The sequence below is a fragment of the Protopterus annectens genome, chromosome 7.part0 (assembly GCF_019279795.1).
Source record: "Protopterus annectens isolate FY-2018-M chromosome 7.part0, PAN1.0, whole genome shotgun sequence".
Taxonomy (NCBI): domain Eukaryota; kingdom Metazoa; phylum Chordata; order Ceratodontiformes; family Protopteridae; genus Protopterus; species Protopterus annectens.
The window spans coordinates 801,969,628-801,984,577 of record NC_056739.1 but is presented as its reverse complement, the minus strand read 5'-3'; the positions used below and the strand labels follow the sequence as shown (position 1 = coordinate 801,984,577).

At 36.3% G+C, this 14,950-nt stretch overlaps 1 protein-coding gene across 5 annotated transcripts in view; it reads right to left on the bottom strand.

Annotated features, from left to right (window-relative positions):
• LOC122806697 overlaps positions 1 to 14,950 on the bottom strand; it is a 210,472-nt gene that overhangs the window by 142,665 nt on the left and 52,857 nt on the right. For all 5 annotated transcript variants that reach the window (XM_044077334.1, XM_044077335.1, XM_044077331.1 and 2 more), the window contains exon 2: positions 2,938 to 3,003. In XM_044077334.1, the coding sequence (XP_043933269.1) occupies positions 2,938 to 2,961 (24 nt within the window). In that variant the 5' untranslated portion in view covers positions 2,962 to 3,003. The remainder of the gene's footprint in view (positions 1 to 2,937; positions 3,004 to 14,950) is intronic.

The following is a 14,950-nucleotide window of genomic DNA, read 5'->3' as shown; positions in this document are numbered from 1 at the left end:
CCATGAAGTTAGCCACCTCTGTTTTTAGGAGCCCAAAGTTAGCTTTGGAGAAGTTTTTCATGGTGGTTACCTTTGTGTGGGGGTGGGGGTGGGAGGAATGTGGATTTCCAAGGTGATTAGTTTGTGGTCGGATCTAAACAGGGAGGAGCTGACTATTGGTGTAGAGCAGTGGTCACCCATGTTAGTAATGACCAGGTCAAGGATGTTGCTATCTCTAGTGGGGGTAAGAAGAAGAGTATATGACTGTCTTAAGATAAAAGAAAAGTGGTAAGGAGGGTATATCCATATAAACCAACTATTTACATCATGTACAACTATTTATACCATATTTACAACATATTTACACCATGGATGGCAGAGGATAACAAAATAATGTAACAAAATATTTTGTAAAATCAAAAGTTACAGTGTCATGATAACAATGTCTAATGATTATAGGGCCAGATATGATACCGATGGAGGATTTCCTGGAATGTAATGTTAATGACCCACATTTTGGAAGATTATTTAATTTGGATTAGGTCAAAAAGGCCACACCAGTAATTCTGAAAATATTATTTTTGTTATTATTGCATAACTTATGTGCAGATATATATTTGATTGCCATTGATGTAAAGTTTTCCCAAGCTATTGCTGAGGGATTGATCCAATTCTTGGCTATAAAATATTTGAGAAGAGCGCAGGCCGTAACACAGATGTAATGATGGATACCCTTAAGAGATTTAGGAATTATATTTAGAATCATGGTTTGCCAAGAAAATGTGTTTTTTCGTATCCCATTTTTTCCATCTGAATTCTGAGAGAAATACCAAAGTTTGTAAATATTCTTACAGCTCCAAAAGATGTGAAGTATATCTACATGTGGGAGGGAACAGAACGGATAGGTTAGGTTTTTATTGTATCCGAATTTCAGTAAGACTGCTGGGGAATATTAGGAATTGTTGTTTATCATAAATTGAGTGTAAATTAGGTTTTTGAAGGGGGTTAGATTCAGGGTATTATTGATTGCTTCGCACTTAGACTCTGTAGAGATTTCTCCTGGTATGCCGTCCCAATATTCGGAAAATAGAACTGAATGGTTATATTTAATGCGACACAAGTTTATAGGTATTCGAAATCCTTTTGTTCTGTAGGGAAAGTGATTTAATGATAGATTGTGATACTGTAATGTCTTGCTCCTTCACTGTATAGCAAGAGGATTTTTGTTTTATAAGTGAGCTAATTTGTCTTAAGATAGGATCATATTTGTTAGGAGCACCAAATACGGCTTTGACCTCGGCAACATTTTTAGAGTTATAAAAGTGCCAAACTATGGCTTTCTTAATAATACAGAAGTTTGTTAGATCGATCATTTTATTATTGATTTTTAAATTAGGGTTTAGGTGAATAGCTTAGAGAATGGCAACAGTACTGTGTAAATTTAAAGAGGTCATCAGAGTTTAAAAGATGCAAATGTTGTTCTTTAGTGTAGGCAAGATCTTGAACTTGTAGTCACCATCAGGTGAATTTGTCTTTGGATTCTTACCCATGCAATTACTCTGAACATCAGAGTGATTATAATGCCATGCGTCTCAAAGAAATCACAGATTTCTGTATATTGCATTTCACTGCTGTGTAGTTACTTTTAATTGAGTCAAATGATTATTTTTATTGTTCAAACAAACTAGGTAATCTAGTAAATCTTGAACGCTGATAAAGCTCCAAAACAGTAATACCTGCCTGACTTTAGTAACACCCCCATTGCTGCATCATTAAATTTGACCTCAGAGTTATGTGCTCTAGAAACTGAAAGAAATGATAATCATTTGTAATTTGGAGGACTGCAGCTCAGAAATGGTAACTTGGTATCTTACATTCTGCAATGCTGGCAACTTTATTCCTGGAACAGACATGGGTTGTTCAGCAGAGGCGCCAGTGCAACCCATTTAGTAAGTTTCTTAATGCTTGTTTTACCTCTCCTCCACTGCATTCAACCTGCTTTCCATGTCCATGTGGTGGTAGTGAAGGTTATATACATGAGCAGCAATGTCCCTTCATCAATGCATGGACAAGATGTTTACTGACCCACTTTAGAAACTAATGTTAATATTGTAAGTTATACACATTACTTAGCAACAGTTGACAAGCTTTTCTTCAGCTCACTATTTATTAAAAATGAAATATCAAAAACTTTGAGCCGAAAAACCAATAAACCATAAACATTTTTTTTGCATGCCCCCCACACCTCCTGAAATTATATATACTAATTCCATTGTCACACCACAGTGGAGTAAAGGGAAAACCCTAAAAAGCACACCATCAACTCACATAATACAATACACTACATTATGGTGGCATTAAATTCTTGCACTGAAGTCTTTTGACCACTAAAACAGCAATCATCTGTAACTATGCCAAATCACATTCTTCTTGTTTACTACAATATACATATACAGTTTTTCTACATAACTAATCTGAACTACTATGTTATTGCACACACTTCTGCCTTTTCTGTTTGGGAAATGTTTTGTATTTCACCTAGCCTGAGCTTAAATTGGTAAATATTGATCAGTGCAATACTCCAGTAAATAAATAAATAAACTGACACAAATGTAATCTACAGAGTACTGGAGTTACTGCCAAGGCATTATAGCAAGTCACTCCTGTTTTTTTTTTTTTTTGTACATCAGTTGGCTAAGCACGAGAAATAAATGCCATGAAGCCTTCCCATCTGCACTGAGACCATACTATTATTCTAGATTAAAATAAATGCCACTGTTCCCAGCTGTACTGCAGAAGTGTGTGGTGTACTGCAGAAGGTGTACTAAGCAGATTCTTGTTATTATGATTTTAAAACATAAATAAAAAATCTTTAGAGATCAAAGACAGAGTCCAAAGGCTACAGCATCTGCAAGACTTTTAAGATAAAATATCTAATGAAACAAAAAATTGACTCACCTGAAGTGACCCCAGTAACATCATTTCATCTGTAAATTGTTTCAGTCTCTTCTTATGATCTTTATTCTATATAATGAAGAAAAGGACTGTATATCAAACAACCATGCTAAAAACACAACAGATGCTAAGAATGAATCAGAAAGGAATTCAAAATATATATACTTATAAATATGAATATGATTAAGCAGTTATCAACAAACATTGTCTAAACTACATCAGCTCTAAAAAGTCTGACTTTCATCGTTCTAAAGTTCTTAAACTGTCACTCTTTATTCTGACAAAAATGAAAAAGTGCCATTATGGGCATGCTGAAAATGAAAAAATAAAGCCTGAATATTTTAACTAAGGTTTTCTTCAGGACTTATTCTGTGAAGACAAAAAAATCCCACTTCATTTCCCACACTAATTAATTAATTTATTTATTTACTAATCTATAATTTGTTACTCCTATAAGTGAATTGGTCAGAGGACCCTTTTCAGCTATGACCCAGTCCAACTAGACAAAAACAGCAGACCCAAACATTTATCATTGCAAAAACATAATATATGAGTTACATTACATAAAATTAAATCTATGTACATCAGTTTACAAAGTAAAACAGTTTTCAAGATACAACAAATTTAAAAAAAATAGCGATTCATCAACTGCTTTGTTTTCACAGTAATAGAGCAAATCAGCATTCTGAGATGCCAGATTTTTGCAAAGGTGTGCTTTTGTATAATTGTATAGTTTTTACCCCCTCATTGCTCTGTCAAATGGTACTATTACTCTAAAAAGTAGGTTTGTTATTATTGCTTAAACCCTGCTTTTTATTGCAATGCTTTCCATGGGTAACCTACCTATCTCCAGTTGGTCATGTGCTCCAAGCCATGCACACCTGAGTCGATGTTCAATGCTCAGTGTAATATACATACAATTTCAAAGCCTAGAAAGGCCTTTAAAGAGATTGTCACTAGTGCACCAAATAATATAAACCCATTCTTCAACCCACAAATCTAATTCCCTCTTAAAAGATTTCATTTGTTCAATTCACCTAATTCTAAGTGGAATCATATTCCATAATGTACCTGCCCTAAAATGAAAATATTTTTGTATTACTTTAGTTCAAACTACTAGCAATTTATTTTCATTTTATTTATTTTGCATTTGTTTTCTGGAGCAGAGCACTGATCTCCATGGACTTTTTTCAAACTCACCCCAGGAGTGGTGTGTTGTTAACTGACTTGCTCAGACTCACACTGTTAGGCAATGGAAGGTGGGGTAATCAAACTTTGCACCACTGGACCACAGGAAACAGCTCCTTAATCCTCTAAGCTGAATGTCAGACCATTTACAAAATAATTATTTTATGCTATTTAACAACATAATTATTATTTATAATACCTACAATACCTACCTTTATTTATCCCCATGTTTACCTTATAATGTTTACCATAAAAACATTTATGAATAATTATTAATTCACCCCCTCATCAACCTATACTTAGAATAAAGAGATAGTTCCTTTAATCTTATATTATGTCATAGCTCTTAAAGCTTTACTTTGTGTATTAAAACATTTCTGATACTTTCCAGTCTTTTAAGTTGTTTATAATCAAGAAATAGGTCTTATTATAGGCAACTGAACTTCTACCTAATCACAATAGTTCTAAGAATATTCCTTATTTCATAATAACATCTTTAATAATTTCCAGATGATAACCTTCAAAATTGAAATCTTTATTAGTCTTTATACCCAAATCATGAACACTCTCAATAACCCATGTCCAAAATGCATTACACATCATTTTAATATTAAAATTGATACCATTTAATCTAGACCATAAAATAATTCATCCAAGTGTCCTTGTAATTTATAACAATTATTTATACCTTCAATCACTATCTCAACCTTTGAGTCATTATTATATTTACATAATCATAACTTATTATTGCTTGGAAAGCTTGCCATAAAAATTCCAAAGAGGAAACAGCCCAGTACTGAGCCTTAAGAAACACCAACATTAAGTGTTTTAACCCTAGATAAATAACACCAATTTGTTATTCTGCATGAACTACCACTTAACCAATTTTTAATCTAGCTTACCAAATTATGGTTAATGACATTTTCCAGTAATAAGTTAGTAATTTATAATGTGGCATAGTATCAAAAACTCTAGCCATGTCAAGGTAAATCGCAACCGGTCTATCCATATCCAAAAATTCCATCAGTTGGTAGATAAAAGTAAAGTAAATTTGTTAAGTATTATCAGCCCTGAATGAAACCATGCTGTGAATAATCTTTCTTGTTATTTAATGATTCAATTAAATACTTGATATAACCCTCTCAAAACCTTTACAAAGCACACTTGTTAAACTAATTGGTCTATAATTCTCAATCATTGTTACTTCACCACTTCTGAGTATAGGCACAAACACAGCTTCCTCCCATAAATTTGGAAAAAATCCCAACTCCAGTAATTTTTGAAAAAGTCACCGAAAACTAGAGACTATACTTTTAGCAATAGATTTAACAAAGTAACCATTTAAGTCATCTGGTCTGTCATGTTAGATTTAATTTTATCAATTTCTCAATGTTATTAAATAATTTTGGACAATCTGCCCCTAAATCAAAGTCAGTATTATCAAAATCATTTTAACTAACTGGGTCACTAATCACAATATTTAAAAACATATCAGCCAGAATCCTATTGTCAGTAATTAATTTCTCATTTATCATAATTATGTAATTTCTACTGTGACATTTAATTAGTTGTAAATGTTTTTAAAAAATCTTTCTTATTATCAACTGTATAACATTCCAATCTCTTTTTATAATTTCTTCCTTTTATTCTATGACATCTTCTGAAATCCTATCTTTCTTATATTTGTCTTTATTTTTAATATTCTGTTGCATCCTTCCCTTGTTCCACAAAACCTTCAAATTTATGTAAGCCTTATCTAACACCCTATTCCATCAAGGAGATTTAAAATTTTTATCATTAACAACTATTAGGAGCATATTTTCATTAATTACCTGAAAAGTAGAGTCATAAAATCTTTGCTGGATAGATTCAATATCTACCATATCAATTATTTCTTCCCATTTCTACTTGGCAAGTTAGTCACTAATTACGGAATAATTAACCTTATAATAAGCATGTGTATATATTCTTCTTTTTTCCTTTTTCAGTTAATTCATCCACCCCTATATTGTTATATTTCCATATAATAATATCATGATCTGTAACTGACCAGTCTGGAATACTTAAACAACCATCACTGTTTTAATTGAATGGCATACAAACTCTAGGCTATTAGAACCTCAGTGCATCTTTAACATTTTGTATATGCATCCGTGTTCCTGACTATATTTTATCACATCTCCTATTACTCCTATAGTAGTGATGTTACAGTCACAATAGTCTGTATATATAGTATAAACATACACACTAACACTACATTAAATTATTCAATAGGCTATATTTCCCCCACAACCCTGAACATGATACACTGGGTATTGAGAAATGAATGAATGAATGAATAATATTTGTGGAACAGGGACACATTTGTAAGTGTTGTAAAATGACAGTATGTGCTGTTAATATGTATACAAGAAAAATAGCATAAATGACTGCACACCATAGCTTTTACTATCAATACCCTGCATGGTCATTGCAGGTTAGTCCATGAACTAATCTGTTGTGACTGTCTCTCATAAAGTATTGTTACATCTCTCAGCTGTAGTAAGTCTGTCCTTAAAGACATCTGTTGCTGGTGTATGCCCATCTGGTCTTGTTAATTATGTTTTCTCTATGCCTCCTCATTTAGACACAGTATTAATGACATACAAATACAGCCAATCTGCATAGATACTGAATTAGGCACATAAATCAGCCTCACTTATAGAATCAGAGGCTAAACAATGGCATTATACTCAATGGTCAACCATCATACTACAAGACGATAATCTGACTTTTACTAGGCATGGTATTCCAAATGCAAACCTTCATTCCAGAGATGCACTCGTCAGCATATATAACAGATGTGAGAATGAACTTGTAAGTTCAAGTAATTTCCAGACATATAGCTGACAGGTAGAGTTACAGAGGAAACACATGTAATTATATATATTTTATTTTTTATTTAAATATTTGTCAACTTGGTAGGTGGAATGCCCAAAAGGCCATTTTCAGTCATGACCCAGGCTCTCTCAGGAGGAGTAAAATGAAAACACATAGAATAAAACATGAAAATACAATCCAATAGCTTCATTAAATGCAACAACAGCAAGAAGCTAAAAATATAACATTAACACAGGAAAATGTATTAAATACAACAGCAGCCCAGTACAATACATATATAATGATTACTGTGATACTTTACATGATTACATCACATCATAAATTGTTTCAGGGAAAACATCATCCATAGCATTTCCTTCTCGAGCTTTTTTTTTGCAGTTATAAGATATGGAGTGGGGGCAAATATGGTCCATAGTATAACTCCCTCCAGGATTTTTTCTATAAATAACCTATATACAGCCCTCCTACCCCCACCCTACTGTTATCATGTCCCTGACACACAGCACTATCCCTCTTGATATAGTGTCCTTGCCATACTGCAAGTTAAAGTAATTCTTACTTCCCATCTCTCTTTTTATCATCTAGTCAGCCCTCCATGCTTGAATGAATTCTTTTCCCACGTATGCCCACATTCACATTAAGACATGAATGTATGGTTCACCTCAATGACAGTGTGCCCTGAATGCTAACAGTCTCTTAATTATGCACAACAATGTCCACATACCATACAGCCTCCTTGCTATGGAAATTCTGCAGCAATGCAGGCTTTTCTGGATCCTGCCCTATATGTTTTCAAGTCAGTTCTAATTCAGTCATGGCAGTTGTGAAATCTCAAAGTCATAGCAGCATCAACTATATAACCAGATATGTATGATGAGCCATGGTTATTCCATTTAAAGACCTAGCAACATGATGACAAGTGTTTATTTTAATGATAACAATGCTCTTGCTTAAATTATTGTGGTCCCGTCTTTCAGTTTATATCAGTATCGTCATTAAAATGTTTTGTTGCTGTCAGTATGGCACAATAGTTAGGAAATAAATTGTAAACCAGTTTTATCAAAACATAATCTACTGACAAGGAATCATGCGAACAGATACAAATTCAGCTATCCTTGTTTATGTATTTCTTTTCAGTACTATGTTTATATCCAAATATTTCTTAAAATCTTTCAAGGATTTCTCACCTCTAAATTTTTAAGCAGTGAGTTTTATCTTTTTGCTTGTTTGTTTGAAAATCATTTTAACCTTTTATTTCCTTTAATATAAACCAGTTGTTACCTTAAACTATTTCCAAGAATTTGATTTTGGTTGGAACTTTTGTTAAAACAAAGCTGCCAAAACACTCATTGTTCTGAAAAGTATTATAACCAAGATTTAATCGAAAATTAGCACTGGAAAATTGGCAATGCTAGAATGACACTGATTTAAATGAAAAGCAGTGGAATTGTGATTCACCTCCTCCAGAATAAAAGGCAATTATGTTTGGGAGCAAGCAACCACTGAGGAGTAGATTTCTAGTAAGATTCTGGCCAGTCAGTGAGGAGCAGGCTTCTGCCAAATTTATAGTCAATCAGTGAGAAGCAGGCTTCTGCCAAGATTCAAGCCAATCAACGAGGAGTAGGCTTGTGCCATAATTGAATCCAACACCCTTGGAACCCTGAACAGGATGAAGCAGATATCAGAAATTAATGAATGTTTACTATTATTGTCCAAGTTAATGTCACTTCTTGTTCTTTTAGCTATGTCACCTTCAAAGACACACCCCGCATGTTAAGGCTGATGCACAGGCCCAAAACTCCTAAGTATTTCTCAAAAAATAAAGCCAGCACCAAATAGGCGTATTCATACTTCTCTTTAATGTGGCAACACCATAAAAATCAGACCAGTTTCGGCAACCTTGCCTTCTTCAGTAATAATTACAAAAGCACATATCACCAGTATTTATACCATGATCAATCACATAATTAGAAATCAACATTTAAAGCAGCAGCAGCTCCATTTATCAGGGCTATAATCACATACATAAGCTACATATGGTGATTAACCCCTGGGAAGAAAAAAGCCCCAAGTTTAATGATCCATCCCCTTTCTTTCTTATTCAATATTGCATGCCATCCCAATTTGTTTTTCCTGTCCCCCCAAACTCTATCAATAACCCTAAAGTGGAACTTGGCATTGTTATGTTTAAGTGTGTGTTTATACAGAGCATTTGAAATACGTTTCGTACAAATGTCACTAAGATGTTCTGAAATACGGACATGCATAGACCTGTAGGTCTGCCCAACATAAAAAGCAGCACAGGAACAAGTCACTAAATATACTAACCAATCTGACCCAGAGTTTGCAAAAAATTTTATATCATACACCTTACTGGTTTTCTTACCGGAAAACTGCTTAATTTTTAACATATACTTACATGATGAACAATGGCCACATGGGTATGACCCACATACCTTATCACTAGTTAACGTACTTTGTTGTGCCAAATTTATGTCCCTGTTACCCAACTTGTAATGATTAAAAATAAGATCCTAATGTTCGTCCCCTTCTATATGAAAATTGACATTTTGAGGAAAGTAGGCCTGACAATTCGTCATTGGCTAACAAGATATTCGAATTTTTGTTAATTACATCCCTGATGATATTGATGTTCCTACCAAATGTAGTGACAAACCTAATAGTGTTATCATTCTCATGTTTTTATCATGATATCTTAATATTTCGGACCTATTTTGACCTGCTACCCATCTCTTAGCTGACCTAATATAATGTGGTTGATACCCCCTGACCAAAAATCTTTTCGTAAGATCATCCTCAAATTGTTGATAGCCATCTGGAGAAGAACAAATTCTCTTCACTCTCAAAAACTGAGACTTAGGTATATTTTCTATAATATGGCGGGAATGTAGACTTGTGGCAAATAACAAATTGTTATATTGTGGGTACTTACAATAAATCCTGGATGCCAACATATTATCATAATTTCTTGTCACTGTCACATCCAAAAAGTTAATCTGCTGTGTATCCACATTCAAAGTAAATTCTATCCCCCACTTATTTTCGTTCAGATATTGAACATACTCTAACAAATAGTCTTTCCCTCCACGCCATAGTAACCAACAATCATTGAGAAATCTTCTCCAGATATCTATCTTGGACAAATAGATATTATATAAACTATCATATATTAATAGATCCTCTAAATAGCCCATGAACAAATCAGCATATATGGGGCAAAAGATGCCCCCATTGCTGTCCCTTGAACTTGCCAACAGCAATAAAATATAAAATAAAATTATGTGTTTATAAACTATTTAGAATTAGATATTACACCATGTACATTATGTGCATGTAAAACTCGTCTGTCTGATGGATGAGATGAAAATGATTAAAAAAATGTCAGTGAGACTGGATGTTAGCCGCACATCACTGTCATGTTAAGTGCATCTATGTAAGTTATATTTAATGTGTTATTTCTTGGATACTACTGAAAGGGATGATGAAATGGATAGTGACATTTGGAGTGAAAATAATACGATAGTTTGTCTTCTTTTTTTCTAATGATGCTGATAATTTAATGCTTATGAAAAATTTGATGTTACTATGATACATAAAAACACATTTATACTACCTTTTAGGAATGAATTAGTTAAACAGCTTGCTGCTATGTTGCATTTTACAGTTAAAAATGCTTTTTATGACTTTAATAAGAATACTGAGAATGTACATTATAATTTAAGTAAAAAAGAATGGGAAGCGCTGATTACATTAACTACAGAATAAAAATTAATTTTCAAACAACCAGGCAAAGGTAATAATATTGTTATTCTGAATTATAAATTATATGAAGAAGTGTTATGATCATTTGAATGCTAATAGTATTTATGAGAGAATAAATCCTAATATATATGAAAGGGTTAAAGATTAAATCTTAGCTTTATTATGGAAAGGAATTAGATTGGCTTTAGAAAGCAAAATGTAGATAAATGTCTGATAATAAATAATGCTAAGTTGGCTACATGTTATTATCAAAAACACACAAGAATTTTCTAGAACCCCTGTAGACCAATTGTTTTTTATTTTGAGTATTTAAAAAATATTAGTTTGTTTTTACAGCTTTCCTCTTATACAAAAGATACAGGAAATGTTTTTTTAAGAATATGGTTGACATACCTTGGAATAATGATATGTATTGGTTGGTTTTGGATGTTAAGAGTCTTTATCTAAGTATCATTCATGCCCATGGGGCAGAAGCATTGAATGTTTTTTAGAAGACAACTACCAACTATGCGATTGAACATTAGATGTTATGTTGCCCTTATCTGGCCTTCATTCATTGCTAGATGGGTTCAGAACTGAGAATTGGTTCTGACTCAGCCTATACTAAAGCTTGAGAACTTTCACCAGCTTGAGGGTATATCTTATCCCATTATGCCTTGGGAAGATTACCCAGATCTTGTTTGCCACTATGGGTGCTTCCTCTCAGCTCAGTGGAAATATTTCTCTTATTTTTCCTACCTTTAAAAAGTTGTTACAGTTTGAAAACAGTGTGTTTTGTAAAGTTTTGCAGTTAGAAGTGTACTATAGATCGTTTTAGCTTGTTCTTGTGCTACTTTTGTGGTTGGCCATCGTCTACCACTAGGCCTTTGTGGTTTTCCTCCTATCCCGGTCCAGAACTCCTTTAATTTAGAGAGGTTTTTTTTCTGCTCTAACTTGTGTTTGTAGTTCACTATATCTTCCTTTTCGTTGAAGTTGGGTTGTCGTTTAAGTTAGAGGGCTCCCGTCATGCCCGTTTAACTTAGAGGTCTCTTTCCTTGTTCTTTTCCTTTCTGTGTGGAGTTGGTTGTTTAAGTTAGAGACTTCTCCTCATGTTACACTATTCCTTGTTGTTGTTGTGTCTTTTGGCTTTTCCCAGTTCTATAACCACTGCCTGATTTTATTTAATATTGTTGCTAAAATCCATTTACAATTAAACACTCTTCCTTGTTAATTATACAAAAAAAATTTTGTTTGTTGTTGTGGTTGTTGCTGTTGTTAGTGTGTTTTTTCCCTATTTGCCTTGTAGTTAGCCATATACTTTAGGCTCAGTTATGTCTAAGGATACCAAAGAATCAAAACCTTTGGGTTTTAAAAAATGTGACCAATGCAGCCAGAAGATGCCCTTGACAGATGGACACATCAGTTGTGTATATTGTTTAGGTGCTGTCCACCTGCAAGAATCTTGTGCATTTTGCCATGCCTTCAGCTCCAGAGTCCTTATGGAGAGAAAGAACAAGCTGATTGTTAGGGGCTTGTTGAAGATCCATTTTACTGAAGCTTTAGAAGGGACTCAGAATTCTCCTAAATCCTCCCACCACTCTCCATCTGCTAGATTGGAAAAGTCATCCAAAAAATCTTCGTCCATGGCTCCATCATCGGAACCTACAAAGAAGCAAGCAAAAGAGTCATCCTTGGACCTGAAGGCTATCAGGCCCGAACCAACTACCTCTTCGGTTCCTCTAGTGATTTCAGATCCAACAGAGTTCCGCCTTTGGAGCTGTTACCCAGTACTGGAACCGGTCTCCTCAGTGATACACTCTCCAATTTTACAATCAGTGAGATCCTCAACCCCATCCTCTCGATCCTCCAGGAGTTTTTTGGACGACGATGTGGAGTGGGTGGTCAGGAGGCTTTTAGGGACACCAGCGCTGGCCAAGATTCTGTTGACCCTGACCCAGAAGGATTCAGATCCAACAACTATCACTTCCCCTTTGTTGATTCCTCCTCCAATCTGTGTTGTGGATTCAGAGACGGAGTGCTTGGATCTGATTGTAGTGGAACCGTCGGGGCTGAGACCTGCTCCAGCATCTTCAGTCCCAACTTTCACTCCGACCTCCTCAGTTCCATCATCTGTTGATGGGTCTAGGGGCTGATGCTCCCCCATCAGGTCCTGGGAGGAGAGTCGAGTTGGACAATTGTCTGATCCGAATATACCTCTTGGGGCTTTGACGCAGGTGAGCTCGGCAGCTACATCAGCCTTGGAGTCCAACGGCTTGGTTTGAGGGGAGTCTCCTGGTTCCTTGGAGCTGGGAGCTCCTTTGGAGTGGGGCCGTGGTGCTCTTGAGGTCATGAGGAGAGTGCTGTTGCCCCAGATAGCTCCACTCTTGGATCCTCTCTTCCCCCAAAAGTGCCACAGTCTGTCTCTTTACCATCTCTCCCTTCCAAGCGTGGAGACCTGAAGTCCCAGGATGCCGTACTGGCTGAAACCATCTCTTCTTAAACTTCTTCTGAGTACCTGTCTGAAGAGGTCCCTCAGAAGAGCTTATGTAAGAGGAAACATCTAGACACCCCTGAGGAGTCCATCACTTCAGACACGGACTTCGATGATTCAGAAGGGTCCCCATGGTCACCCTCTGAGGATATCTCCTTTGCAGACATCCTAGAGATCCTTAAACAGAGAGGTGGCTGGAAGTCCATCAACCCTTCTGAGGATGAGTCTGTGTACCTGGAGGCTTTCGGGTCTCACCCCTCCACCTCTTGGGTGACTCCACCTTTCAACCAGCTCCTGAATGTAGTTAGTCGAAAGGCATGGGGCTCTCCAGAGTCTGTGGAACCTGTTCTGAGGAGACCAAATAAATTTATCACAATGCCCTCTGATAAAGAGTTCCTCACAAAAGGTATCCCAGTAGATACTATGGCGATGGCGGCAGCCATCAAAAAGGAATTGTCTGAAACTTCCTCATCGGTCCATCCACTGAATAAAGAATCTTGTACACTGGACAGATATGGAAAGCATATGTTTTCATCAGCTTCCTTCACCCTTAGGTCACTGAACTATCTGACCCATTTTACTAGGCTTCAGAGGGATCTCCTGAAAGAGCTAGGTGATACCATCCAAGGTTCTACAGCTGCGGGGGTTTTAGACTAGTTGACCTCTCAGCTTTCCACCTATCTCTTATGTGGCCGATGGAGCAAGTAGGGCAATGGGTACAGGAATTTCCTTAAGGAGGCATTCCTGGATGTGCTTATGCATGTTTGCAGGGCCCTTCAAGTCTTCCTTTATCAACACCCCTTTTGATGGCTCATCCTTGTTCGGGCCAAAAGTGAAAGAGACTCTAACCAGGTATGAACAAGAGGGAAAGACTCTTTCTGCCACTGGAGTCCATTTTTCCCTTCCTACCAGGCCTTACCTGAAAGGCCAGAAGGGGGGAACAATGTGGTTCTGCAAGTCCCAGAGAGCCTTTCAGGATGCACAGTGTGATTCTTCCCCCAGGGGCAGAGGGGGAAATAACAATGGAAGACACTGACCTTGTGGCAGAGGGGGGTCCGCAAAACCAGGGCAACAGGGATATGTTCCTTGGTAGGCCCTTTCAGCGCTCCTGAAAGGAAGACCATCTGTCCAGCTCTGGAAGCAGTCATAGGTCTCTTGTCACTGTACTCAATCACCTGGCTAAAAATAACAAAAGACAAATGGGTACAAGTGATCATATCCAGAGGCTTACTGTATATCCTTTTCCCCTCCCCCTTTAGAAAAAATATCAGTCCCGGATGTCCCACCCAGTCAGAGGCTCAGACAACCCTAGAGGTACAAAGGATGCTAGAAAAAAGAGTTATCCAAAACGTCCCCACAGACCAAATTGGATCCGGAACTTACTCGTGATTCTTTTTAGTTTCAAGAAAGACAGGGGACTGAAGGCCCATTCTGGATCTCAGCAGACTAAACAAGTCTGTAAAAAACTGCAGTCAATACTCCCCTTTCTGGGGAAAGACAACTGGATGTGCTCGATAGATTTCCAGAATGAGTACTACCATATAAAGATGAACAGGCAATCCAGGAGTCACTTATGCTTTTGGCTGGGAGCCAGTCATTACTAATTCTGAGCTCTACCCTTTGGTCTCACTACAGCCCCCAGAGTGTTCACCAACTGCATGACAGTAGTCACGGCTTACTTGAGGCGTCTAGGAT